This window comes from Daphnia magna, linkage group LG7, assembly GCF_020631705.1.
Source record: "Daphnia magna isolate NIES linkage group LG7, ASM2063170v1.1, whole genome shotgun sequence".
Taxonomy (NCBI): domain Eukaryota; kingdom Metazoa; phylum Arthropoda; class Branchiopoda; order Diplostraca; family Daphniidae; genus Daphnia; species Daphnia magna.
In genome coordinates, this window is record NC_059188.1 from 4,280,843 (window position 1) to 4,307,819 (window position 26,977).

Consider the following 26,977-nt stretch of genomic DNA (forward strand, 5'->3'; position numbering starts at 1 on the left):
TTCATGATAGCCTTTAAAATCTGGTCAGCCATATTTTGTTTACATGGTAATACTTGTGCAATAAACACAGTTCCGGAGAGAGCCTTCGACTTCAGGAAAATAACCCTCTGGTATAGATTGAAACGTCGACAGGCATTCTCTCGCAGAATACCATTTAGAGAGCCGAATGCATCATTCCAAACCCTATCAGCTGTCTCAACTATGGAGTGAGAGAATTTAATTCCTAATAGGGACAATGTTTGTGCCGACACAAGCCACTCAAGAGGCCAAGTCATCCTAGAGCTCCAAGTCCCGAGTCCCAGGGCTTTTGTTTTCTCCTTATTCATCCTTGCCTTTGTCCACTGGCAGAACAAGTCAAGGACCTGTCCTGCCCTGGTAAAATCTTCGTCACAAGAAATGAAAATGGTGACGTCATCAACGAAGGCTCTGACAGTGAGTTTTTCATTAAACAATGATATGCCCTGGAGAACTCGAGATAAACGCAACAGTAACGGCTCAATGTATAGAATAAAGAGATGGACAGATAGGGGGCATCCCTGGCGAATTGATTGAATATCAGAAAGCACCCCAGCCACCTCCGATCCGTTGAGAATTGACATTCCTGTTACAGAATACATAGTCTGTAGCCAACGGATGAAGGTGGTGGGATAGCCCATGACATCCAGAATCCTCCAGAGGACTTCCCTGTTAACCAGGTCGTAGGCCTTTTCAAAGTCAACTCCAACAATGGCAGCGCCCATACCCCGAATCGCAAAGTTGGAAGAGTCATGGCATCCCCGGTCATCAACGAATTGAAAGACATCTCTATAAAGCATTAAATTGTCAAAAATCAATCTACCAGGTACCCCACCTTTTTTATGAGGCCCTATGGTAGATGACAGTGTCTGCCTCAATCGTCTCGCTAAAACAGATGCCATGACTTTGTAGTCACAATTCAGAAGAGAAATTGGCCGAAAATTAGAAATTCCACAGAGCCCTGAAGACTTGGGAATTAGCCTGATCGCCGCTTGGCCCTGCAATGACGTAAGAGTTTCCCTTTCAAGGATATGATTGAACATATCCAAGAAATGGGGTGCGATCACGTCCCAAAATTCTACGTAAAACTCGTAAGGAATGCCATCGGTGCCAGGAGACTTGTTTGATTTCATCGCCATCAGAGCAGCTTTAATCTCAAGGAGGGAAATTGGTGCAGTCAGGTTTGGGGTTGGCTTAAAGCAATCTCTTACTCCCTCAAGAAAATCAGTACCTGCCAGTATGTCAGGAGAAGGTTGATTTTTGAAAATTTTACTGAAATGTGAAATAATCTCTCCTGAAATGTCCTCTTTGGTCGATAAGCATGTGCCATTAGAGGCAATGATTTTATCAATACGACATTTTCGGTAGTTAACTCTAGCTCTATTTACATGAAAAATATTGGCTTTCTCCACCTCTTGGCCTTCAAAGCAGCGGGAACGAATCCCATACCCTTTAAGTGTGCTCTCCTCCCAAGACTTTGAGAATTTCCTCAACTGGTGAAAGGCAACCCAATCAAAGGTATCTGCTTCGGCCATCTCCTGAATGCAGGACTGGTAGAAAAATTTCGTTTCCCTAATCATTCTAGCTCTTTGTTTAGAATAATCTACCGAAATGCGTTTGATACCTGGTTTCAGTACACTCTCCCACCAATTTGCGACATTACTTTCCCTAAGAAGATGATTGGCAGATTCATGAATAAAATTTTTACATAGTTTTGATAGCCTTCTTCTGACAGTATGGAAGTATTTAATTTCCACAAACCAGCAGGGGATCTAGTACGATGTGGGAGATCGAGATTGCAGGTAAAAGTTGATTGTACTGATTGATGATCACTAACCGACAAAGATTGCAAATAAATATTTACAAAATTCTCTGCAAAAGATCGGCTAGCATATATCCTATCAAGTCGAGAAGAACCGGAGGGATGGTAAAAGGTGTGCCCCGGTTCACCCTTATTTAGCTTTTTCCAGATATCTACCAGATCAAGACCAGTAACCATCTCTTTCAAAGCATAGCTGATAATATTACTTTGGGAAGAGAAGGAGTCGGAGCATGCCTTATCTTGGATGTCGTCTACGCAGTTAAAATCGCCCATCAACACGAAGGGCAGTCGAGTAGTTATTGTGTAAGCAGGGACGGTTTGACGAAGAAAGTTGTTTCTCTCGGTTTTTACGTGACTACCTGACGGAGCATAGATATTAATGAACGTGAAACATTTCACGTCAATAGATATAAGCCTTCCGTCGGGTTCTAGAAGTAATCGAGAATAGTCCAGACCATGTCTAATGAGAATGGCTGTTCCATTTTTGTTGGGACCGACATTTGCCAACAAACGGTAGCGACTTTCAATAATTGGACAAGAATGAAATGCTACCTCTTGAAGTCCCACGATATCTAGGTTACCGTCCCTGCAGAAGTTAAAAAGAATTTGACGTCGCTCGACTGACCTAATCCCTCCAATGTTGATAGATGCGATTTTTAGCTTTGCAGTCATTTAAATGGTTTCTTGGGTTGAGAAGTGGACAAGGTTGGTCTAGAATTCTGGGGTGTCAATGTTGGTTTGAAACGTTTGCTTTGTGGTACAGTGGGAACTTTCAGGTGGTCACTTGTTTTGTCAGTTTCCATGGACTCAACCTCCCCAAATTGGGTTCCACTGGTTCCATGGAAATTGTCATAGGTTCCGAGTCATCAGGTTGTGTTTCAGGGATTATCATTTGAGCGGGCGGAGTCTGTCGTGGTGGGTCGTCTGTGGATTTAACGGGTTGTTCGGTGGGAGAAATTTCTAAGTTGGGAGTCCCCCCTGAGAGTGAACTTTGTATTCCACACTCAAGAAGGGCCTTAGAAACCATGGGGTCTACATCTAAGGGTAGAGTGACGGGTTTTTCCGGGACTGTCTCTGTCTTTTTAGTCATTTTATTACTGGGCTTTTGGACAATGATAGGTTCCTTATTACGTCTCAAAGTTGGGCAGTTGTAGCTAAAATGGGTTTCGTCGTCACACAGTCTGCAAGTAGGTTTTTGTCCCTCATACTTTACCATGGCACGATAGCTGCCAATAGTAATGTATGAGGGAATATTCTTAGTCAACGTCATTCGTACTATCATCCAAGTGGCAAGGACAGGGTATAAAACGTCATCCTCTGCCACCCGATAGCGTTCCCAACGAGCATCAATTATGGTTCCAAATTCCTTCAGACGTGTCTTTACTACTCCCAAGTCTAGATTCGGTGGAATCCCTGCAATTCTGACAAATTTCTCCGGAATATTACTGTCCCTGATGACTACATTAACTTCTTTCCCTTCCAATTCCGTCCTGACGATACCACTGTGTTGGGACAAAAAATGTGAGGTGTATGCCTCTGTCGTAAACGTAATTCTAGCGACCTGATTTCTCGTATCTAGCACAGCAACTAGGCCTAAGAGATCCTGTGGCTCAACCTTCAAACTACGCACGAACCCATGTACCGCACGCATACTCAATCTCGGGAATTGAACCCCAAAATCGACATCTACACTATTGAGCCACTTGGCAGCCATTGTCCCCTAGACAATGTAAACAAACTGCCAAGGGGGAAGGGGGGGCCCCCACACAAGTAAACAAAACACCGAAAAGGATAAATTTGGGGAAAACAAGAGAAAAACAAGAAAACTATACAAAATAAACACTCTAGAACATGAAAATAACAACAAAAAGTAATGAAAATCAGCAATAAACTCACAAATTGATGGGGAAACAGGAGAACACAAAAAAAGACGTCTGCATCCAAGTTGACAATTAAAAATCTTTGAATGTGATGAAAACAGATCATGAAAACCAACAGTCTTTACAATCTCAAAGTATCATAAACATGTGATAATATCATAATTTTGAAACAAAATTGTTGTCATTAGACTAGATATCGTATATCAATTTATACAAACTTTTAGAGACGATATCTTTTTAAACCCTAAAGATTTACACAAAAATTTAATTACACAAGAATTTACTAATATGTCCCAACGAGACTCGAACTTGTGATCTCCTGATTACTAGGCAGGCGCTTTGCCATCTAAGCCATGCGACCATTGATGTAATTAAGCTGTTGACAATTAAAAATCTTTGAATGTGATGAAAACAGATCATGAAAACCAACAGTCTTTACAATCTCAAAGTATCATAAACATGTGATAATATCATAATTTTGTAACAAAATTATTGTCATTAGACTAGATATCGTATATGAATTTATACAAACTATTAGAGACGATATCTATTTCTTCCCTAAAGATTCACACAGAAATTTATTTACACAAGAATTTACTAAGAGGTCCCAACGAGACTCGAATTCGTGATCTCCTGCTTACTAGGCAGGCGCTTTGCCATCTAAGCCATGCGACCATTGATGTAATTAAGCTGTTGACAATTAAAAATCTTTGAATGTGATGAAAACAGATCATGAAAACCAACAGTCTTTACAATCTCAAAGTATCATAAACATGTGATAATATCATAATTTTGTAACAAAATTATTGTCATTAAACTAGATATCGTATATCAATTTATACAAACTATTAGAGACGTTATCTATTCCTTCCCTAAAGATTCACACAGAAATTTATTTACACAAGAATTTACTAAGAGGTCCCAACGAGACTCGAACTCGTGATCTCCTGCTTACTAGGCAGGCGCTTTGCCATCTAAGCCATGCGACAATTTATGTAATTAAGCTGTTGACAATAAAAATCTTTGAATGTTATGAAAACAGATCATGAAAACCAACAGTCTTTACAATTTCAAAGTATCATAAACATGTGATAATATCATAAGTTTGTAACACAATTTTTGTCATTAGACTAGATATCGTATATCAATTTATACAAACTTTTAGAGACGATATCTATTTCTTCCCTAAAGATTCAAACAGATTAATATTCACAAGAATTTTCTAATAGGTCCCAACGAGACTAGAATTTTGATCTCCTGCTAACTAGGCAGGCGCTTTGCCATCTAAGCCATGCGACCATTTATTTAATTAAGCTGTTGACAATTAAAAATCTTTGAATGTGATGAAAACAGATCATGAAAACCAACAGTCTTTACAATCTCAAAGTATCATAAACATGTGATAATATCATAATTTTGTAACAAAATTAATTTCATTAGACTAGATATCGTATATCAATTTATACAAACTTTTAGAGACGATATCTATTTAAACCCTAAAGATTCAAACATAAATTTAATTACACAAGAATTTACTAATAGGTCCCAACGAGACTCGAACTCGTGATCTCCTGCTTACTAGGCACGCGCTTTGCCATCTAAGCCATGCGACCATTGATATAATTAAGCTGTTGACAATTAAAAATCTTTGAATGTGATGAAAACAGATCATGAAAACCAACAGTCTTTACAATCTCAAAGTATCATAAACATGTGATAATATCATAATTTTGTAACAAATCATTTTCATTAGACTAGATATCGTATTGTTCCGGCGACAAGCGTTTACCTGATTTGGCAACGAAGCCATCTTTATGTCGCTCTTCGCTATTGTTTCCCTTCCCTCCATTTATGCTTGTCTGTCCTCCGCCCTTCGATAGTTTTGGTAGTCTTTAGTCTGGAGTACAGAGTCTGTAGCGTCATTTTTACAGTGTGCAGACACAGTCTGCAGCTTCGATTACCTAATACAAGTCTCTTCTGTTCTCAGTCCGCCATTTTCGCGAGAAAACGAGACAGGTTCCAAATTCTTGGGAACATTTGGTCCTTCGAACCGGAGTAGAAAAGTGAATTTCCAAGTTTTTATCTCAGCCGTTGAGGCTAGATATCTGGCAATTATTCTACTAGTAAATCCCCAGCAGGCCCTCCTGGACTAGCTTTCAGTTTATCTCCCAGACAAGACCTTCGACAGAAGCGCCCCTGGCTATCAGCATGGCAGAGGCACCAGGATCGTTAAGGGACGGCGAAATAGCCAGAGCTGGAAGCTGCAACTTCATCCCGAGTGGGAACGACATCGAAACGTGGAAGAGACAGCGCAAAGCGACACGTAAGCAAGTAACTACAACCTGTCGTCAAATTGATTCGCTGATTATTTCACACGGATCACGAGGCTCCATCATGGGACTGATCGATCACCTAGGGTTGTTGTCGAGCACGACGACTCGTCTACACACAGACCTACTGAACGCGGAGACCGATAAAACAGAAAATGAGAGACAAGACGCGATCCACCTACGCTACATTCAGCAAATAGGCGAAACTCGGGAATCAGCCCGACAGTATTTGGAATCAAGAGCCAATGAACCGCCTTCAGAAATTCGCGTAATCGCGGCGCAACCCGTTTACTCGTTAGCCCCGTCGTTAATTGGCGAACGACCCGAGGTAGCAGGAGCAGCAGAGCTCGCAGTCGCCCAACAGAGAGCCCATGAAGCCCGAATGCAAGCAGATTCCGCACGTGCGGCAGCGGAGGAGGCAGAAAGAGATCTGCAGCGATTAAGCATCGACGATCGAGAAAGCTTTAGTTCCGCCCACTACTACAACCCGATCGCGACACGAAACGTCGCCGACAGGCTCCTCCATCCCCGAACAAAATTCTCGCAACCTCCAGCAACTAACGTAGAAGCACCAGACGACTGGATAGACGCGTACTGTTCCGGTACACTGCCACCGACGGCCAGTCAACGAAAGTTTCGCTCAACAGTAGCGGTAGAATTAGACGTTTTCCATGGTAAATCTCTTGAATGGTTCACATGGATCGATTTATTCCGTGCGCTAGTGCACGATACGGCGAATACGCCCGGCGAGAAGTTAGCGGTGCTAAAACGGTACCTGCGGGGCAACTGCCTGGATGTGATCTACGGCTTGGGCGGCGGGGAACCAGCTTACATGGAAGCACTTACACGTTTGAAGCAAACTTGCGGTAGGCGAGACGTCATGCGAGCCGCTCATCTTCAAGCCCTGGACCAGTTGGAGATCAAGCAAGACCCGGCAACCTTCAAACGATTCGCAGAAAAGGTTCGAACCCACCTTTTCGACCTTAGTAGAATCGGCGAAACGTCGTCAGCTGACCAGATAGAAAGAGTCTGCCAGAGACTTAGCCTACACGATCGTCTCGCCTGGAACGAGGGGAGACGAGGACAAATAGAACATCGGAGCTTGAATGCCTTTGGCTCCTGGCTCTGTAATCGTGCATCCGCCTACCAAAATGCTTACACCCTGGCCGCTGAACAACACGGTACTTCGAATACGAATGGACGTTTTCGTCAAGCACGGACTCACCAAAGCTCGTCACGTCCATCAGAGGAAGAAACACCCAAGAAACCCAGTTGGGCCTATTGCTTCAAATGTGGAAAGGAGCACCGATTAGCAGACTGTGAAGACTTCAAGGCAATGGCCGTTGGGGAGCGTGTCACGTTCTGTATGAGGCATCGCCTATGTTTCAGCTGTTTTGGAACGAAACATTCCGCGAGCAACTGTACCACCAAGAGAGCTTGCAGACATCAAGATTGTCCATATTCGCACCACCCATTGCTGCACGACTCCATCAAGGTTTCGACGAATAAGGCACGCTCTACCACCGCGCGGATGAATCGACAACGGGTGGCCTTAGGCATGATGCGGTTGAAGATCCAGGCGGCGGATGGAACTTGGCAAGAAGCCAACGTCTTCGTCGATGAGGGTAGTGATTCCACGCTCATGAGAAGTGCTTTCGCCACTTCCCTCAAGATTCAGGGTACCCCTCAAATTCTTGAAATTGATGGGGCCGGAGGCGTAGTAAACCAGTACCGATCCAGACGCATCCAGTTCCAACTACGCACAGAGACGGACGAAATCGTCACTTTAGAAAGTTCCACCATGAAGGTGGTGGCCAGCCCAACGCCAGTCACCGATTGGAATCGGATGAAGAAAGAATGGGCCCACCTTAGAGATTTACCTACCGGAGAAGTCGGGGGAAGGGTAGACCTTTTAATCGGTACTGACCACATCCACCTGCTAGGAGTTAAAGAAACTAGAGAAGGCAAAGACTACGAACCAATTGCCTCTCGGACAAGGCTCGGCTGGATCATCCGGGGAGTTACCAACAAACACACAACCGTCACAGCAGTTCGTGCCTGCACCATTTCCGGTCGCATTTCCCTAGAAGACGTCGCGGTAGAGATGCGTCGCTTTTGCGATTCGGAAAACTTCGGTACAGAATTCCAAGCGAGATGCCTCTCACCAGATGACAACAGAGCTCTGTCAATCGTGGTGGAAAGAATCCGTAAGCTCGATACTGGTTATGAAGTGCCGATCATCTGGAGAGAAGGAGAACCGAATCTCCACAACAATCGTCTGTTAGCCGAAAACCGGCTTAAGAGTTTGTTGAGAAGATTCGACCGAAACCCGAAATTTGAAGAAGATTACCGGAGGGCGATGCAAAAGACATTCGACCAAGGATACGCCTCCCGGCTTTCGGACCCGGCCTCTGCCAAATACTTCCTTGCACACCACGGGGTGTACAAAGGGTCGAAACTACGAGTCGTATTCGACGCTGCCGCTCCCTTTAGAGGGAAATCACTGAATGATGCTATTTTAAGTGGGCCGGCCCTGCAACCAGCGTTGGCAGCCGTCATCAGCCGATTTCGGCAGGAAGAAGTCGCATGGGCTTCCGACATTGAAGCCATGTTCAGCAGGTTCCGCTTGGCGTCCAGTGACGCTGACTATTTCTGTTTCCTATGGCGAGACAAGGAAACAGACGAACCGACAGTTTGTAGGATGAACCGTTTACCCTTTGGAGCAAGCTGTTCGCCGTTTGTTGCCATCTACGCGGTCCGTCAAATCGTCAAGGATGCCGGGGTAGCAGAACATATTGTCACCGCTGTCCAAGAACGGATGTATGTAGACGACTACTTAAGCTCAGCTCCATCCGTCGTAGAAGCCCTGAGTGAAGCCACCGCTGTCAAGGCAGCACTAGCGAACGCCGATCTCAACTTGCAACGGTGGATCTCTAACTCGCGCGAATTCGTGTTAAGAATAACAACCGAAGTCCCCATGGATCAACCGTCATCGCACCCGTTGTCCGGAGATGCGGAGGAAAAGGTGCTCGGCGTCGTTTGGAACACCCATTTGGATACACTCGGGTTTAAGGTCGCAAACTTCCCCGACACCGAGTTTACTCGTATGGCCTTAGTCAGCAACGTAGCTAGCGTTTTCGACCCTCTGGGAACTGTCTCTCCACTCATCGTGAGAGCCAAGATCCGCCTACGAGAACTAGGCCTAAAGGGTTTGAGTTGGACGGATGCTGTAGCCGAAGACGACCAGACATGGTGGAACAAGTGGTTCGTCACTCTTAAACAACTGAATTCAGTAGAAATGCCCCGCTGTTTGTTTCCCGATGGAGCCAATATAGTGTCGTCTGAACTTCACACCTTCTGTGACGCGTCGGAGGAGGCCTACGCTGCCGTAATCTACATCCGCAACGTCTACTCCGACGGTAGGGTAATCGTCCGACAGGCGAGGGCTGCCAACAAGCTCGCACTGAGGAAGGTCATTTCTGTGCCGAAACTCGAGCTTAACGCAGCACTGCTAGGATCTAGACTGGCAGTGACAGTCCAATCCGCCCTGACAATCAAAATTAAGAAACGGAGATTTTGGACGGACAGCAGCACCGTCCGAAACTGGATTCGCTCCACAGCCGCCAATCACCAGGTCTTCGTCAGCAACCGCGTCGGCGAGATCCAGACTATCACAGAGTCAGAAGAATGGCGATTCGTCCCTGGTATTCTCAATCCAGCCGATGCTGCCACCCGCTCTACTCTAGACGGGAAGACATTTCCTACCCTCTGGATAGACGGACCGAACTTCCTAGTTCTCTCTGAAGATGAATGGCCCGTGGATCTACCATGGATGGTCAGTACGGAAGAAATTCGGATGAGTCGGGTTTGTCAAGCGACAAATCAAAGTGTCGTGTTCGACTGGACGAGCGTCGAGGTGAAACCTAGTGACGTAGCCGCTCTCTCCAAGTTGGATGCAAGATTTCTTGACCTCGTCAGACGCTGCCAGAGTGAGGTTTACGCCGAAGAGTTGCAGCGTATCAAGAAGGGAAAGCCGCTCCACACTACTTCCAGTCTGCTAGCGTTAGCTCCAGTACTCGATCCCGACGGAATCTTGCGTCTTGGAGGCAGAGCGAGCCGAGCAAAGCTACCTTACGATCAGCTTCATCCTCCTCTCCTTCCAGGAAAGCACCCGTTTTCGAAGATGATCATCGGTGCTTTCCACGAACATCTGAAGCACGCAGGAACGGATTTCTTACTAACCTACATACGACAACATTTCTGGATCACCGGCGGAAGAGAAGCAGTGAAAAAGGCCCGCCGTGACTGTGTGATCTGTCGCCGTAATCGAGCCAAGCCTGGAGAGCAATACATGGCTGATCTACCGGAATCGCGTCTGGACGCAGGATCGCTTCCTTTTACCAGGACTGCTGTCGATCTGTTCGGTCCGTTTGATGTGAGTCTCTACCGAAATCGGACAGCTAAACGTTGGGGTGTCCTTTTTACTTGCATGGTGACGCGGGCAATATTTCTTGAATTAGTGCCGTCGCTTTCTACCCGGATTTCTTGCTTTCTCTGCGAAAATTCATCGCGATGTACCGAAAGCCTGCCGTTATTCACTCCGACAACGGAACAAACTTCGTGGGCGCGAAACGTGAGCTGCGAGAAGCAGTAGAACCTCTACACGCTTCTGAAGGAATCCCAGAATTTATGAAAGATTCCGGCATCGAGTGGACCTTTCAGCCGCCGCGTACTCCGCATTTTGGTGGGACTCATGATTCTTTGGTGAAATCAACCAAACGAGCGCTTTATAGAGCGTTAGAACAAGAAGGAAATAGTCTTCGGTATCCCTCCGAAGACTTACTCCGTACCCTATTATACGAAGTCGCAGGATTACTCAACACTCGCCCTCTCACCTATGCGATCTCTGATCCAGCAGATTTCCGCCCATTAACTCCGAACGATTTCCTGAATCGTTCTCCTACCGCTTATCCTCCAGCTGGGACATTCGGGGATGCTCCGCCGTGAGATCACTACCGCTATCTACAGCGAGTCCTCAACCTTTTCTGGGACTTGTGGAAAACGGTCTACTTACAATCTCTCGCGGCAAGGAAGAAATGGAAGACGAAGCGACCGAATTTTGAAGTCGGCGACGTCGTCCTCGAAATCAACAAGAGTCTTAGCCGTGGCGTATGGAACATCGGACACATCGTAAAGGTGTTCCCGGGATCAGACGGCTGTGTTCGCGCCGTCGACGTTCAACTTCCTTCCGGAATATTTCGACGCGGGATCACCGAATTGTGTCTCCTGGAATCTAGCTCGGCCGGTTAGCCGGCCTCGGGGGAGGATGTTCCGGCGACAAGCGTTTACCTGATTTGGCAACGAAGCCATCTTTATGTCGCGCTTCGCTATTGTTTCCCTTCCCTCCATTTATGCTTGTCTGTCCTCCGCCCTTCGATAGTTTTGCTAGTCTTTAGTCTGGAGTACAGAGTCTGTAGCGTCATTTTTACAGTGTGCAGACACAGTCTGCAGCTTCGATTACGTAATACAAGTCTCTACTGTTCTCAGTCCGCCATTTTCGCGAGAAAACGAGACAGGTTCCAAATTCGTGGGAACACGTATATCAATTTATACAAACTTTTAGAGACGATATCTTTTTAAACCCTAAACATTAAAACAGTAATTTAATTACACAAGAATTTACTAATATGTCCCAACGAGACTCGAACTCGTGATCTCCTGCTTACTAGGCAGGCGCTTTGCCATCTAAGCCATGCTACCATTAATATAATTAAGCTGTTGACAATTAAAAATCTTTGAATGTGATGAAAACATATCATGAAAACCAACAGTCTTTACAATCTCAAAGTATCATAAACATGTGATAATATCATAATTTTGTAACAAAATTATTGTCATTAGACTAGATATCGTACATCAATTTATACAAACTTTTAGAGACGATATCTTTTTAAACCCTAAAGATAAACACAGAAATTTAATTACACAAGAATTTACTAATATGTCCCAACGAGACTCGAATTCGTGATCTCCTGCTTACTAGGCAGGCGCTTTGCCATCTAAGCCATGCGACCATTGATGTAAATAAGTTGTTGACAATTAAAAATCTTTGAATGTGATGAAAACAGATCATGAAAACCAACAGTCTTTACAATCTCAAAGTATCATAAACATGTGATAATATCATAATTTTGTAACAAAATTATTGTTATTAGACTAGATATCGTATATCAATTTATACAAACTTTTACAGACGATATCTATTTAAACCCTAAAGATTCACACAGAAATTTAATTACACAAGAATTCACTAATAGGTTCCAACAAGACTTGAAATCGTGATCTCCTTCTTACTAGGCAGGCGCTTTGCCATCTAAGCAATGCGACCATAAATGTAATTAAGCTGTTAACAATTAAAAATCTTTGAATGTGATGAAAACAGATCATGAAAACCAACAGTATTTACAATCTCAGAGTATCATAAACATGTGATAATATCATAATTTTGTAACAAAATTATTGTCATTAGACTAGATATCGTATATCAATTTACACAAAATTTTAGAGACGATATCTTTTTAAACCCTAAAAATTAACACAGATATTTAATTACACAAGATTTTACTAATATGTCCCAACGAGACTCGAACTCGTGACCTCCTGCTTACTAGGCAGGCGCTTTGCCATCTAAGTCATGCGATCATTAATGTAATTAAGCTGTTGATAATTAAAAATCTTTGAATGTTATGAAAACAGATCATGAAAACCAACAGTCTTTACAATCTCAAAGTATCATAAACATGTGATAATATCATAATTTTGTAACAAAATTATTGTTACTAGACTAGATATCGTATATCAATTAATACAATCTTTTAGAGACGATATCTATTTCTTCCCTAAAGATTCACACAGTAATTAATATTCACTAGAATTTTCTAATAGGTCCCACCGAGACTCGAACTCGTGATCTCCTGCTTACTAGGCAGGCGCTTTGCCATCTAAGCCATGCGACCATTGATGTAATTAACCTGTTGACAATTAAAAATCTTTGAATGTGATGAAAACAGATCATGAAAACCAACAGTCTTTACAATCTCAAAGTGTCATAAACATGTGATAATATCATAATTTTGTAACAAGATTCCTTCGGTAATGTCCTTCGGGCAATTTTTTTGAAAAAAATTGTCCATAGACATGTAACGTGGGCCAAAGATAAACAGATTTTGGATCCAAGATTTCTAAATTTCAATCAATTTATAGTGCTTGCTTCGTTCTCCGTCTTGTCTTCTTTCACACTTACGTTTCATGACGTCACCGTTATCAAAATGTTCGGTAATAACAAGCCAAGTCTTTCAACTTACGCTTTTCGCAGAAGCGTCAATTATTGGCGTCAATTATTGGACCAATAAACTAGTTTTGAATTAGAGAGTAATTGGCATTAAACTATAAAAACCTAATTTTCAATTTACAGGAAGAGTAATCATCAATACCTTTATTATGAAGGGGAAAGCTGAATTGAAAGCTAAATCTGGAAGATCGCATTCCATGAAGTATGAAGAGTCACTACCATATATGAAAGCTCTGCATTGCAAACTTGTTTGTTGAACTGTTAATTATTAATTATGTCGATTTGTAAGTTCGGAAATGAAAATCTGAGTCCTTGAACTCAATCTCTTTCTTTTCATTGTCTTTGCAAGCTATTAACAAGTTTAGGAATATTCCATGCTTTTTTTAATCGCCTCCGTTCGGCCTCTCCTGTTGCTATACCATATGGTGTGCCACGTTACCGATAAGCGGATCCGTATAGATGAGTATAGCGGGGTCAATCCGCGCGGATTTGACAAATCCGATGCGCGACCAAAACTCGGATTTCGTTGAAATTTGGTAAGTGAATCAATAAATATGTTTAAAATTTATTGGCCAAAGGATTTTTTTTTGCGCAATTAGGGAAAAAGTTACAGCAAAATGAAAATCAGATTTTTCATTTTGCCGTAACTTAGGATTTTTCCGCGTTTTCATTTTTATTTATTTAAGACTAGTTTTTATTTCTCTATTGATTTTTGAATAAGTACATCTTATTCAGTTTTTCACGCTCTTTTTAATGGTATTTTTTTGTTTCAAAATTTTTAAATTTAATTACGTTATCTAACTTTTAAATGTTCAGAGTGTGTCTTACAAAAGTAGACCTGAACAGATTCGCTTCTGAGATTTATTTGTAATTTTTGCACTAAAAAAGAAGACATATTATAGTATATGCTCTTTTTTTCGCTAGGGTTAAATTCTCCATAGTGCCGATTTAATTGTTTGAAATCTCCCTATTTTGATGTAAAATATTGGCTTCGGCGGCCATTTTCACTCATCCCTTTTCCCTGTCTCCCCTTTTTGACCTTGACTACCCCAGGCGGTCTTGGCGGATTGGTCAAAAAGGGGAGACAGGGAAAAGGGATGAGTGAAAATGGCCGCCGAAGCCAATATTTTACATCAAAATAGGGAGATTTCAAACAATTAAATCGGCACTATGGAGAATTTAACCCTAGCGAAAAAAATAGAGCATATACAATGATATGTCCTCTTTTTTTTAGTGCAAAAATTACAAAAAAATCTCTTTAGCGAATCTGTTCAGGTCTACTTTTGTAAGACACACTCTGAACATTTAAAAGTTAAATAACGTAATTAAATTTAAAAATTTTGAAACAAAAAAATACCATTAAAAAGAGCGTGAAAAACTGAATAAGACGTACTTATTTAAAATTCAATAAAGAAATAAAAACTAGTCTTAAATAAATAAAAATGAAAATGCGGAAAAAATCCTAAGTTACGGCAAAATGAAAAAATCTGATTTTAATTTTGCTGTAACTTTTTCCCTAATTGCGCAAAAAAAAATCCTTTGGCCAATAAATTTTAAACATATTTATTGATTCACTTACCAAATTTCAACGAAATCCGAGTTTTGGTCGCGCATCGGATTTGTCAAATCCGCGCGGATTGACCCAGCGCTCCTTCATTTATGTACGCCTTCCCTTTATGACTGTGGCCAAAAATAGCTGAATATTATACATTGTTAGCACGCAACCTATTTGCGCAAAGAATTATAGGTTCAATTTTGTTCAATTCAATTTTTAGCCTTGACGGCATCATCTCCTCGGCTATAGTCCTATAAAGCAAAGAGGTCGGCATAATTAAAAACTGCATTATATCCCTTGTGTGTTTTATTGCATTATGAAAAAGCGATACGTAAACACACCAATCACCGACACACAATAGCCTACGAAAAAAAAAATCCTTTTGCATGGCCTGATATGGAGCGTTACACTCTCCAAGTCATTCCATTGCCATCAACTTAATAGTCTGATGTCTCATCTCTTCTGAGCGGATATGTCTGTATAAAACTTACCTTGGCCATAGAAGCTCAGCAGTTCCGCCATCCCGGTAGTTTCGATGGATTACCATTTCGTTCGGCGCCGACACTGATTGATGGTTTCCCTTTTTGTTTTTCTATTTTCTCCCATTTTTTCTTTTTTTTTTTCAAGCGACCCCGTCCTCGCCACCTATAAAATCCCTATTTTATAGTCGTCGCAGTTGGCAATGATAAGGTGTTGGAACTTTTTACTTTTGTTCAACAACCAGACAACAGCATCGTATATAATGGTGCGCTATACGCACCCGAGTGCTGTGTTAATGTCCCCCCCCTTTTTTTAACGCTGCGCATTCGCTGTACTACTTTCGTCATTGTCAAACTATAGAGACGATTGTCGACTATAGACTGGACCAGTTTGATGCTGTGGTTCACTGGTCAATAATCAGGAACACAATTTCAACAATAGAAAGCGACTGTTGATGGTCTATACAGTCATCCACGTGTCTTCATATAGGGGCATACAATTTTATGCAGACAAAAAAGTTAATAGGGCGGACCATTTGTTTAATGAAAATGCTGTAATCAACATCAAAGCAGCAAGACAAGAGCACAAAAGCTATTGATGAGAAGAGAAACATTAGTTTGCCGCACTCAGCCGATGTAGCGGCACCGTGGAAAAGAAGAGATTCAATCAAGCTTGAGCTACGGGATTTCTCTGCTACACAAGACGACAAATTTTGGTCAGAATGTATACTATCTAGAATACCGGGCGGAGAACTTATAGATGGATCTAAACGCGGATGGAGGAAAAGAGAGAGAAAGATATGGAAATCCGACCGAGTGAACAAAGTCAAATACCATTGCTGTCTGGCTCTCGGCCATTTTCTCTTTTGCACTGTGGCGGGGGCTTGATGGTATAGCCAGCACTATAATAATCTGCCGACGTCGGTGGTATCCGGCCTACTGGCCTACTCAAATTGGTATCTGGGTCCGTGACGAGCTCCTTGATGAGACAGAAATCAATTACGTAGGTAACGTCTGGCACCGTGAGCGATTTTTCAGCGATATTCGTGGACAGAATGATTTTCCGGAAATTACTGAAATGTGGAGCTAGACTAGACATTGGCTGGAAGACGCGATTTTACTCTTCACTGGTGATTTGTGAATGTAGTGGTAGGATGTACCAACAGTTCTCGAAATCAGAATTGATGTCGTAGTCGAGCAAAGCTTTGTGCATATTTTCTATTTCACAGACGCCGGGCAGGAATATAAGTATTGCGCTGCGGTTGCTGGAAATGTTTTCATATTTTGAGAAAAAATTTGCTCCATCATAGCGTACCGGCAATTTCCGGTACGCTATCATAGAGGTAGTTCATACTCCCCCCTAGAAACTGATAACGAAAACCGTAATATTATATTACATTTATTGCTCTTTTTAAAAAATGCTATTGTATACTGACCTCTAGTTTTTGAAGATGTTCACTATAGTAAACGCGTATGTCGTGAGGTTCACCGTGCTCCACTTCAATTATGGGAGCGTTGCGAAATGGTCTTTTGGACGTGAACGGAAAGTTTCCAATGACGGGGCTATTGAAATATTGGCCAAATTTGTCGGCATCAAAAGTAACTGACATCAGAAAGACTTTAGTTGTCGTCCTCGTATGACGGAGGAACTTGCGGACGACCAAGAGAAGGAAGTCAGTATCTTCATCCCTCTCGTGCACTTCGTCAATAATGACTGGAAAAGAAACAGACATTAGCATAACAAAATTTAGCTAATAGTCAGGAACTTACTGTGGGTATAGCCTTCAAGGGATTTTTTGGCTACTAATGCTTCAAGAAGGCATCCTGTGGTCAGATAGGTGAGCAAAGTTGATTCACTTACTTGATGTTCCATGCCAACCTAGTAAACACATAGCTTTCAATAGTAAAAGTGATAACAGTGGGACAAAATATTCCGTTGTATCCAACAACGGTTCCCAATGTCCAATTTCTTTCATAGCAGACCCTTTTGGCTATGCTAATGGCTGCAATGCGCCTTGGTTGAGTCACAACAATGTTGCAAGGAGTTTTTGTTCGGTAGCATTTGTAACGAAACGCCAAGCGAAGCCCCTTCTTGCCCCTTTTATTTTTGCTTAATTAAACTAAGACCTTATTTCTTAAACTCTCCTTAACTTAATACCCCACTAGTTGACCTAGTAATTAGACTTTCTAGAAAATATAACAAGCGGAGAGAACAAGTCTCGGCACGCCCGTTATAAACAGAAACTGTTATGATTTGTCCAAAGCTGCCCAAAACGGCCTTAACCTGCCGTAGCTAAAAATAGATATATTTTTGTCTGTTGGGAATTGCCCGAAACGGCCCGAAACTGCCCGGCCTATTTTTAACAATCGTCCAAATTCGCCCGATACCGCTTGAATTTGTCCGCCTATACCTCTTCGTGACGTCCAAATTCGCCCGATACCGCCCGATTTTGTCCGCCTATACCTTAACATTGTCCCGTATGTCCCCCACGGGATGATGACTAACATATAAAAAGCCACCGTAAACTCCCAAAAGGCAGTCAGATCTACTCTGCCTGCTCCGTGTGCCAACTTAGGCCTCTGCAGCTCTCCCGCCGAGCCCGCTACCGTAACTCTTGCAAGCCGCAGAATAAGTACCCTTTAAGTAATCACTAAGTAGCTGATTGACTATTACTTTATTACGTCTATGCCTTGAAGTTAGTACCCATTGGTAACCTTAAAGTGTCATGAGTCTTCTTCCCTCAATTTACGAGCTTGTTTAATTATTCTACGGCTACCTGTCGCAAATGGGTTTATAATACACGACTTTTTATTTATTGCGTTCGTGTTGTTTTATGCTTGCTAAGTATACAAGACATTGTGAGTAAAGACGCCGCATTAAATTAAACTTTTCCGTATTGGAGACAACATGACAACGTCGTGTACTCCGTGTGAACACGGAGTACACGACATAAAATCGAAAAAAAAAATAAATAAATAAAAAAAAAATTATAGTAGGATACTAAGTGACTTGATCACTTCAGGAACTAACTTGCGCCTCGGCCTACGGGCCAAAAAGGAGCATGGGCATGGCCTCGGGGGCAGTTCCCGAAGGCGCTCAACCGTGAATTAGTAAGCTTATTCTAGTTCAAATATAGGAATTTTTATCCTCCAAAATTGTTGCTATACTATCTTCGTTCACACGCGTAAAGCAGTAGATCCTTTAATAGCTAAATCTTTGCTCATTTTGAATAACCGCTGGAGTATTTCTTTTATGTTGTACTGTTTATTTGGCATACCTCTCAACATTAATGAAGGCCATGTTTCATTAATAGATTGAAGAGAAACTGATCGGATACGGACGAGGAGTAGTTACAGGAAGTGCGGAACCCAAGGAATAGGGAGGACTCGGAGGAAGCGATGACGCAGAAATTGGCATCGCTTGAAGTACAGGATAGTTAACTGTTGCAGGTGTAGGTGCTGCAGATGCGGGATAGCCCATTGCTCCTTGCAATCCGTTTCCACCGTCGATGTGTTCCTGGTTCGGATAATATGGGATCTCCTATGGTGAATCCGTACTTCTGTTGTCGACTTTTCTTGTGGATGCCTCGGAAGATGTGGGCATACAATTTCAACTGCCCGAACTGCGTAATACATACCTAGACGTGAAAAACCGATACTACCTGGCTGCCGAATACATGGAATGCCGGTTTTGCAAACGCACTATCATCTCCTATGATTCAAGTCTAATTCAACAGCTCCCTTACGTACTCAAATTCTGCTTCCCCACCGTCCTGACGCGAAAGCTCACCGCTGATAAGGTGGTTGTCGGACTGATGAGGGCTCGGACGATTGGCAACAGTCTGACGGCCGTTTGCAGGGACATATGCGAGCTTCATAGCAAAGACTTGAACTACTTGGCCGATTGTGCGAGGTACAAACGAAATCGGGAATCCCTTGGATTGGCCTCTTGTCGCTACGAAGATCCTCCTCCCTTTTCCGCCCTCCCGACGGCGAAGTGGTTTCTTGCGTCGTATTCCCACGATGCCTGGTCGCGGCTGGATCACCTATGGTGAATCCGTACTTCTGTTGTCGACTTTTCTTGTGGATGCCTTGGAAGATGTGGGCATACAATTTCAACTGCCTGAACTGCGGAATACATACCTAGACGTGAAAAACCGATACTACCTGGCTGCCGAATACATGGAATGCCGGTTTTGCAAACGCACTATCATCTCCTATGATTCAAGTCTAATTCAACAGCTCCCTTACGTACTCAAATTCTGCTTCCCCACCGTCCTGACGCGAAAGCTCACCGCTGATAAGGTGGTTGTCGGATTGATGAGGGCTCGGACGATTGGCAACAGTCTGACGGCCGTTTGCAGGGACATATGCGAGCTTCATAGCAAAGACTTGAACTACTTGGCCGATTGTGCGAGGTACAAATGAAATCGGGAATCCCTTGGATTGGCCTCTTGTCGCTACGAAGATCCTCCTCCCTTTTCCGCCCTCCCGACGGCGAAGTGGTTTCTTGCGTCGTATTCCCACGATGCCTGGTCGCGGCTGGATCACCTGAAAAGAAGCATGACGTCAATCTACGGGACCATTCTAAAAATCGATTCGACGAAATAAAAAATACCAAGAAACTGCAAGGGCAGGGGGCCAACACCGCATCCTGGTGCACGAATGTTGGAAACGAGCGAGGAGAAGTGCTTGTATCGCTTCTCATGACGTCCGAGAGCCTCTCGAACTTGGGCCGCATGGCAGATGGTCCGATTAACCGGTTTTTGAATGCTAGCCAGCCACATTCAATGATGCTCTACACCGGAAGGGACTGCAAGCAAGATGGCCCATCAAAATGCCAGAAACTCTTCTACAAATAGGAAAACTTGCGTGTCCAGCTAGATTGCTGGCACTTCATGAGACGCCTTTCGAAGGCCTGAACGAACGAGTCACATCCCCTGTATGGCACCTTTATGGCCCAAGTGTCGACCAGCATTTTCGAGTGGGACGGCAAGGACATGGCCCTGCTGCAACGGGCAAAACGGAGCGAGCTGCAATCGGCTGGTGTGAGCAATCCATCCGATAGCGCTGTGGCGAAGGCAATAACCAAAGCCGAGCTCACCCGGCACTGCCACCGCAAAACAAGGGAGACGGAGAATTGCGTCCGTTTGTTGGAGAACATGTTTCTCGCGCTGCCGGACGCTACCGACACCCTTGGCGTTCCATTACTCCGCGATGATGCGCTGGATATTTGGGGCACTGAAAAGCGTCACGTAACTTGTCTGCAGGCTCCAGAAGGAGTCCAACTGTACACGAAAACAAGAGAATTGTTGAAAGGGTATGTTACACTTCCCGTGTACCGATGCGCCCATGGGTCGACGTCGTTGGAAAGTTTCGACAATCACCTAAACAATTTCATACTTAGGTAAAGAAAACGTACTAATTAAATTTTTGAAAAAAATATATTCAGAAATTGAATGTTTACAGGGACGGCAGCGAATGAGCTGCGCTTTCAGGCATATCTAACTGACGGAATATGCCGCTGGAACGCAGCAAAAGCGTCGGCGGCTCAAAGTGCGCCGTCGCCAAAGACGCGCTCCTTAGTCGTCCAAGTAAAGGGAAGGTTACCAGCTTACCACTACCATTTTGGGCCATCCCGCTGACCCGACGTATCAACTGCCTGCGGAGTATACTGGCAAGCTCTTTGGCGTTGAATATTTGCTGAAGGAATCAGATGCGGCGATGGGGCCCTTTGACCTCGATGAGTTCATCAAAAAGAGGATGGACCACGACGACTTCGGCCGTGACGACAGCGCCTTGAAGGACGAAGGTGTGTAACTTGACATTGCATGCGATGCCATAACGGAACCGGAGCCAGCCGACTTTTTGGAGGACGCCACTGACGAAGGAGGAGACTGGTGGGCGGTAGAATCGTGCCTTAACGAAGGCTGCGACAGATTCGATAGATTCGCAGAAACAATTGTGCAACTGAAAGGCTTATCGTTGACAGCTGAAGAAGCCGAGACCATCATCCGATCTGGAAGTCGAGTCGTTGAGGCCATGTGTATCCGGCTGTTCAACGAAATTACTTGCACTTCCAGAGACCTTTACGTGTCTCGCTACTGTCTCATCATTGGCCCGTACAACGAGGCCCGAAATCGCATCATGCTAAAACCGGCCATAGTGGAGTGAATCGGTCTCACCCTTTTTCCAATAAACGAGACGTGGTTCTCGTTATAGTAAGCGCCAGTCAGGAGGCGACGAGCTTAACCTGAGGCACCAGGTAGGAATGAAGTTGCCTGTCTTGCTCCAAGCAGACGTAGTTTATCATTGTATTGTTTTTCCAAGCATTACCGGGTCTCCGTCTGATACGAATCCACCACAATCCCAAACCACTGACGCACAAGGTAGGAATGCAGTTGTCTGCCTTGCTCCTAATAGATGTAGTTGACCGCTGAATTCGTTTCCAAGCCGATCCAGGCCCTTCGTCGGAGGCAAATCCACCGCGAGGTCCAGCCCGACGAACCACAGATTGGCGTAAAAGGAATGCTGATGCAGAAGCTCAGCAGTGGGCGCAGCTCCTGCAGAAAAAAGTAGGCAGTTTAGAGGGCATGTTGTATCACTAACACTAACAAGCTTCCCATTTCGATAGGCAAGATGGTTCGGAAAGATTATACCTGCCGTAATTGCGGATTGCCGATTACCGCAATTACGGGACACAGCCAGTCTCGCAGGCTGAGATATTGCCCTCGGACTAGCCCTCTGTCGAAGGATGAGTGGCTGGAAGAGAAGAGGAAGAACCGGACTCAGTTACCAAAGTGACAGCTGCTCAACGTCTTGATGAATTGCATTATTAAGAAGCACAACGCCAAACAATTCACAAATTAACGAATTATATTGCCACAGCACAGAAAACAATACTTTGTTGCAAAAACAGAGAGCACACTGACCATAGCTCTGACTTTGACAACGCTCCCACGACAACTAGCGCAAAAAATGAGAAAGGGCGCTATTTATACCAGACTCAAAAGGGCAGGGTAGGTCAGAGGCGTAGCCAAACAGATAAAGGTAGGGAATAATATTGGCGCTGAGCGCATGCCTGCGTATTCTAGCGATCAATAAAGCAACTTGACATTTTTACAACACTCAGCCATTCTGACAATATTGTAAGGAACGGTCAGCCGCGTTCCTTACACCCCTTTCTCCTTTCCCACGCTTACAACCCTTTTCCCCTCTTCCACCGATAGGTCATCTACCGATGGCTCCGGCCTTCAATCTCCCTTCTACCTGGCCTTCAAATGTTTGAATTCTCCACACAAGTGTTACATTTACAATACAGGTGGATATGTCTGCCTTCCGGCTCGGATTACGGTTCCTTCTGGGCGTGACTTGGTTTGAATGGTTTGTTCGTTGGTTATATCCTTTGTCTTATTATTTTCGTTTGTGGATGTTTCCAGGTTCTCTGTAGGGTTTCTAGCGTCCTTTTGATCTGGTTAGGGTTCAACTTCGGTATCGCTGTCGGACGAGGAGTCTTCTGGTTGCCATTCTGTTTCGAAAGGAAGGTAGAATGGTTTTATCTGTGCAACCTGCGCATTAAACCACCGCCACACCATCCTTTTCTTTCGTGTTGTAGGGTCTTCGATCAAATAGGTAGTAGGACAGACCCTTTTGACAATTTCGAATGGTCCGATGAATTTGGGAAGTAGTTTCTTTGTTCTTTCATTTCTTCGGATGTTTCGTCGACTAATACTAGGTCACTTTTTACGTATTCTTGGTCGTTCCTCCTGGAACGTCCTCGGACGTGGGTTGAGTAGTTCTTTACTCCGATTCTGTGATTCCAGGATTAGTTTACTTGCTTCTGCTCTCCAACGAGCAACTCGATGAAAGAATTGTTTTACTCTTTCTGGTGGCTTATTTAGCCAAGGGAAGGAATTATCGTGGGACAGGATTGGGATTCTTCCGTACACTAGCTCGAACGGAGAGTGCTTAGTGGTTTACTGCCGAACGGAGTTTATTGCTAGTGTGGCCATCGGTATATGGAGATCCCAGTCATCGCAAGCTAGATTTACGTAACTTTTTATTACAGTCACTAGAGTCCTATTAACTCGTTTGACTTGCCCATTGGTTTGTGGCCTCAAACAGGTTGGTAAAACGTGATGAATACTAGATTTTTCCATTTCATGGCGAAGGATTCTGAGGTGAATGCAGTTCCTTGGTCGGTGATGATTCTCTTCATAAAGCCATGCTGTGGAATTACCCCCTGGTTGCGAATATCCACAACTCACTTCGTCTTTACGTCGGGACATGTGACAGCGATTATCCATTTGCTTAGATAGTCCATTATAACTAACGTGTGTATGTTTCCTTTGCGGAATGGTTGGAAAGTTCCAATGTGGTCCATACCGAGGGTATGAAAAGGCAAGCTGGGTACTGGTATGGACATGAGCTTTCTTTCTGTACAGCCCGATATTGGTTTATTGAACTGACAGATCCTACATGATGACACATAAGCTTTTACTGATTTCCAGGATCCTTTCCACCAGTATCGTTTTGCCAATTCGTGATAACAGCCATGTGACCGGCTGAGGGATCATTGTGGCAGGCACTTAATAATTGTCTTTTTAGAAATGAAGGAACCACCAATATTAGTTTTCGTCCTGTTTGGTGATTTTTTTTACACAACGTCCTTTTTTAGTACAAACGTATCACTCGCGGCAGCACCGTTTTTTCTAAATTGCATTCTGATTAATCTTGTTGCTTTATCGTCGTGTTGAAGAAGGGCGATTTCTTCGGGAGGATGAAAGCTTCCTATCGTGGTACAGCATGCATATGGCCTCCGGTAAGACCGTCTCTTCTAGTTCTCCGACTGGGAAGCGGGAGAGAGCGTCTGGTACGACGTTCAGGTTGCCTTTTATGTGTTTTATTTGTATTTGAAATTCTTGCAATGCCAGGATCTAGCGAGCGTATTTTCCATCAATGTCTTTTTTGGAAAATAGCCATTTCAGTGCGGAGTTGTCGGTGAAGATGGTGATATTTCTTCCATATACGTATGGCTTTAGTTTATCTAAGGCCCATACTAGTGCGAGGCACTCTAAGGCGTTGCTGTGGTAGTTTATTTCTGCTTTCAAAGTTCTTCTGCTAATGAAGATTATCGGTCGTTCAATTTTTTCTTTAACTCGATTGAGAACAGCTCCTAGACCGTACTTGCTAACGTCGGTTTTGAGGATTAAATCTCCATCGTCGTCGTCGTGTGCTAGGGCTGGGGCCACCAGGAGGGCATCTTGGATTTTCCTCATACCTTGTTGATGCTGTTCTTTACAATCCCAAGGTAGGGGAGACCGGGGCTGATTAGTAATTTTTTCTTAAATCGTCATATCTCGGGTTTTAATAAAGATATAATATTTCTGTTGTCAGCGATAAAAAGATGAGATAAAAAAATTATAGTGTAAACCCCCATTCTTGGAAAACCCCAAAATAGTGGGGGTGAATGGACCCTCGTTTGTTTTGAGTAAATTAATCTGTCGTTCTTTTAATATGCAATTTATAAAAATCATTTTTTGTATTTTAGTACTAAATTCTAAATAAAAATATCATTTTATATGTAAAATGTTAAATTATCGTAATGGGGCTGATTGGTTGATGGAGGATGGTTCTATTAATTATCGATTACTTAAAAAATAGATTGATTTCTAAGAACCTCCAATATAAAAAAAAAACCATTGCATTCCAATTGTAAAAAAAAAAATGTCACCCTTCGTTTATCAATTAATTCATTTTATTTCCAACCAAACGTATATTCAGCTCCTCCAAAAACTCCTCCCCTTCAGTTCAGCGAACACTGTCAAACAACCTCGTAGGTGTCAGGGCCAAATTACCTCAAATTTCTTTGCAAATAAACTTAAAGTTTGTAGAGAAATAGGACACTAAGTAGAATTAAGATTAGTATAGAAAAATGTAGAATAAAATTTTCTACAAGTGTTGCTATTTTTAGTTTTTTATCTTACTAACACTAAAAACTATTTTAAAAATAAAAATAAAAAATTTAACAATTTCAGATACCTGTTTTTAAATTTTGTTCTTACTAAACAACAAAGACGTTTTAACTAACGAAAATTCACCCCCCAAGTTTTTTGGCATTTGCAATAAGCAAGTGAAAAAATTTTTTTTTAAACAATTGGTTTTTGATTAACATAAGAAAACCATTCAACCCCAAAGTCCAAGCAGCCCCAGTCTCCCCTACTTCTTTTTTTAACAACTAACGGAGGAGGCCAAGAGAGGGGAGGCCAAGAGGGCGAATTGACAAATGAACCTTCGATAATAAGAGGCTAATCCGAGGAATCTTTTTAGAGACGTGATATCCACTGGCGTTGGAAATTTTTTCAACACTGCAATCTTTTGTGGATCTGGTCGGAATCCATCATCATTCACAAGGTGTCCCAGGAATTTGACGTGTGAAACGCAAAAGTTGCATTTTTCCACGTTAAGTGTTATTTTCGCGCGCTGGAAGGCAGCGAGGACCGCTTCTAGCCGTTCTTGATGTTCTTCAAAGTTTTTACCGAACACCAAGATGTCATCTGTATATGCGAGACAGTGTGTCCATTTTAACAGCATGATTGCTTGATGCTTGATGTATTGTCTTGATGTATTGTCTCTATGTATTGTCTTGATCTATTTCCCCATTTTGCAATGTCCAGATAAGAGCAACTTGTAGAGAGAAGAGTGTCTGGAGGAATCGAGGAACTCAGTTAGCTCGAAGATAATATGTTCAAGTGTTATTGGTGAACCTACCTTCGTATGTGTTTTTTCCCCATTTTGCCTTGTCCCATCTCCAGGGCTTGACAAACGCTGGAGTTGTAGAGTGAATAAAAAAAGTGATCATTTCTTAAATGGCCGATTCCATGAAGTCATGTCCCGTTGCCATGCGATGAATACAAAGAGGTTACTGTGCGTCAAACTGGCTTTTTGTCCTGCCTTTGATTTCCTATTTCACCATCAAGGGGCTGTCCTAAAAGTATGTCACGCTTTTGGGGGGTGGGAGGTGTAGAAAGGGCGTGATAGTTTGTGACAGGGGGGGTAGGAGGGTTCAGCAGTATGTGACGTCACATTTCAGACCTACCGAAACTCGTCTAAGAGACATGGAACCTCGGAAAGGATTAGCGCGATGAAGATGAGGCTCAAGGTCTTCAATAGGCAGTTTCATCTTTCAGTGTAATCTAACCTGTTATCTAAATGTTCAGTGCGAGTCAATAATGAAGCCTTAAATTTGTTAAAACAAAGACGTTTAATATGGATAAGAAAAGTCATTATCAACAATAAAATGATAAAGCAGTATTCTACTCTGGCATTGAAAAAAAGGTATCTTTGGTGAGTTTTGGTCTAAAGCAGTGGCCGTTAATTGCGCTTGTAGCACTTCTACATGTAAGGATAACAGTGATTCTCCCGAAATCATCCCTTTGGCATTCGCTGCTAATTCGAGTCAGTTTGACGAGCCAGGTGAAGAAATGACTGGTGCAATTTCTACAAGAAACGATGAACCTACAACCGAAACAGTTAAGGTATACGC

The 26,977-nt window shown here is 43.1% G+C and overlaps 3 protein-coding genes and 1 pseudogene across 3 annotated transcripts; 2 read left to right on the plus strand and 2 right to left on the minus strand.

The window, feature by feature from the left end:
• Positions 1–2,609: 2,609 nt before the first annotated feature.
• Positions 2,610–3,551, minus strand: LOC123474450. The gene is made up of 2 exons (XM_045176662.1): positions 3,420–3,551; positions 2,610–3,371 (listed from the first exon to the last, which is right to left on the minus strand). The coding sequence occupies exons 1-2, from the start codon at positions 3,549–3,551 to the stop codon at positions 2,610–2,612; spliced, it is 894 nt and encodes a 297-aa protein (XP_045032597.1).
• Positions 3,552–5,925: 2,374 nt separating this feature from the next.
• LOC123474451 lies at positions 5,926–10,701 on the plus strand. Its single transcript, XM_045176663.1, has one exon. The coding sequence runs from the start codon at positions 5,926–5,928 to the stop codon at positions 10,699–10,701; it is 4,776 nt and encodes a 1,591-aa protein (XP_045032598.1).
• A 5,848-nt stretch (positions 10,702–16,549) lies between these two features.
• LOC123474452 (probable ATP-dependent RNA helicase spindle-E) lies at positions 16,550–17,358 on the minus strand. The gene is made up of 4 exons (XM_045176664.1): positions 17,203–17,358; positions 16,869–17,146; positions 16,748–16,799; positions 16,550–16,650 (listed from the first exon to the last, which is right to left on the minus strand). Exons 1-4 carry the CDS (start codon positions 17,303–17,305, stop codon positions 16,550–16,552), a joined length of 534 nt encoding a protein of 177 aa, XP_045032599.1. The 5' UTR covers positions 17,306–17,358.
• Positions 17,359–19,455: 2,097 nt separating this feature from the next.
• LOC116933383 lies at positions 19,456–20,917 on the plus strand (annotated as a pseudogene).
• The last annotated feature ends 6,060 nt before the right edge of the window (positions 20,918–26,977 follow it).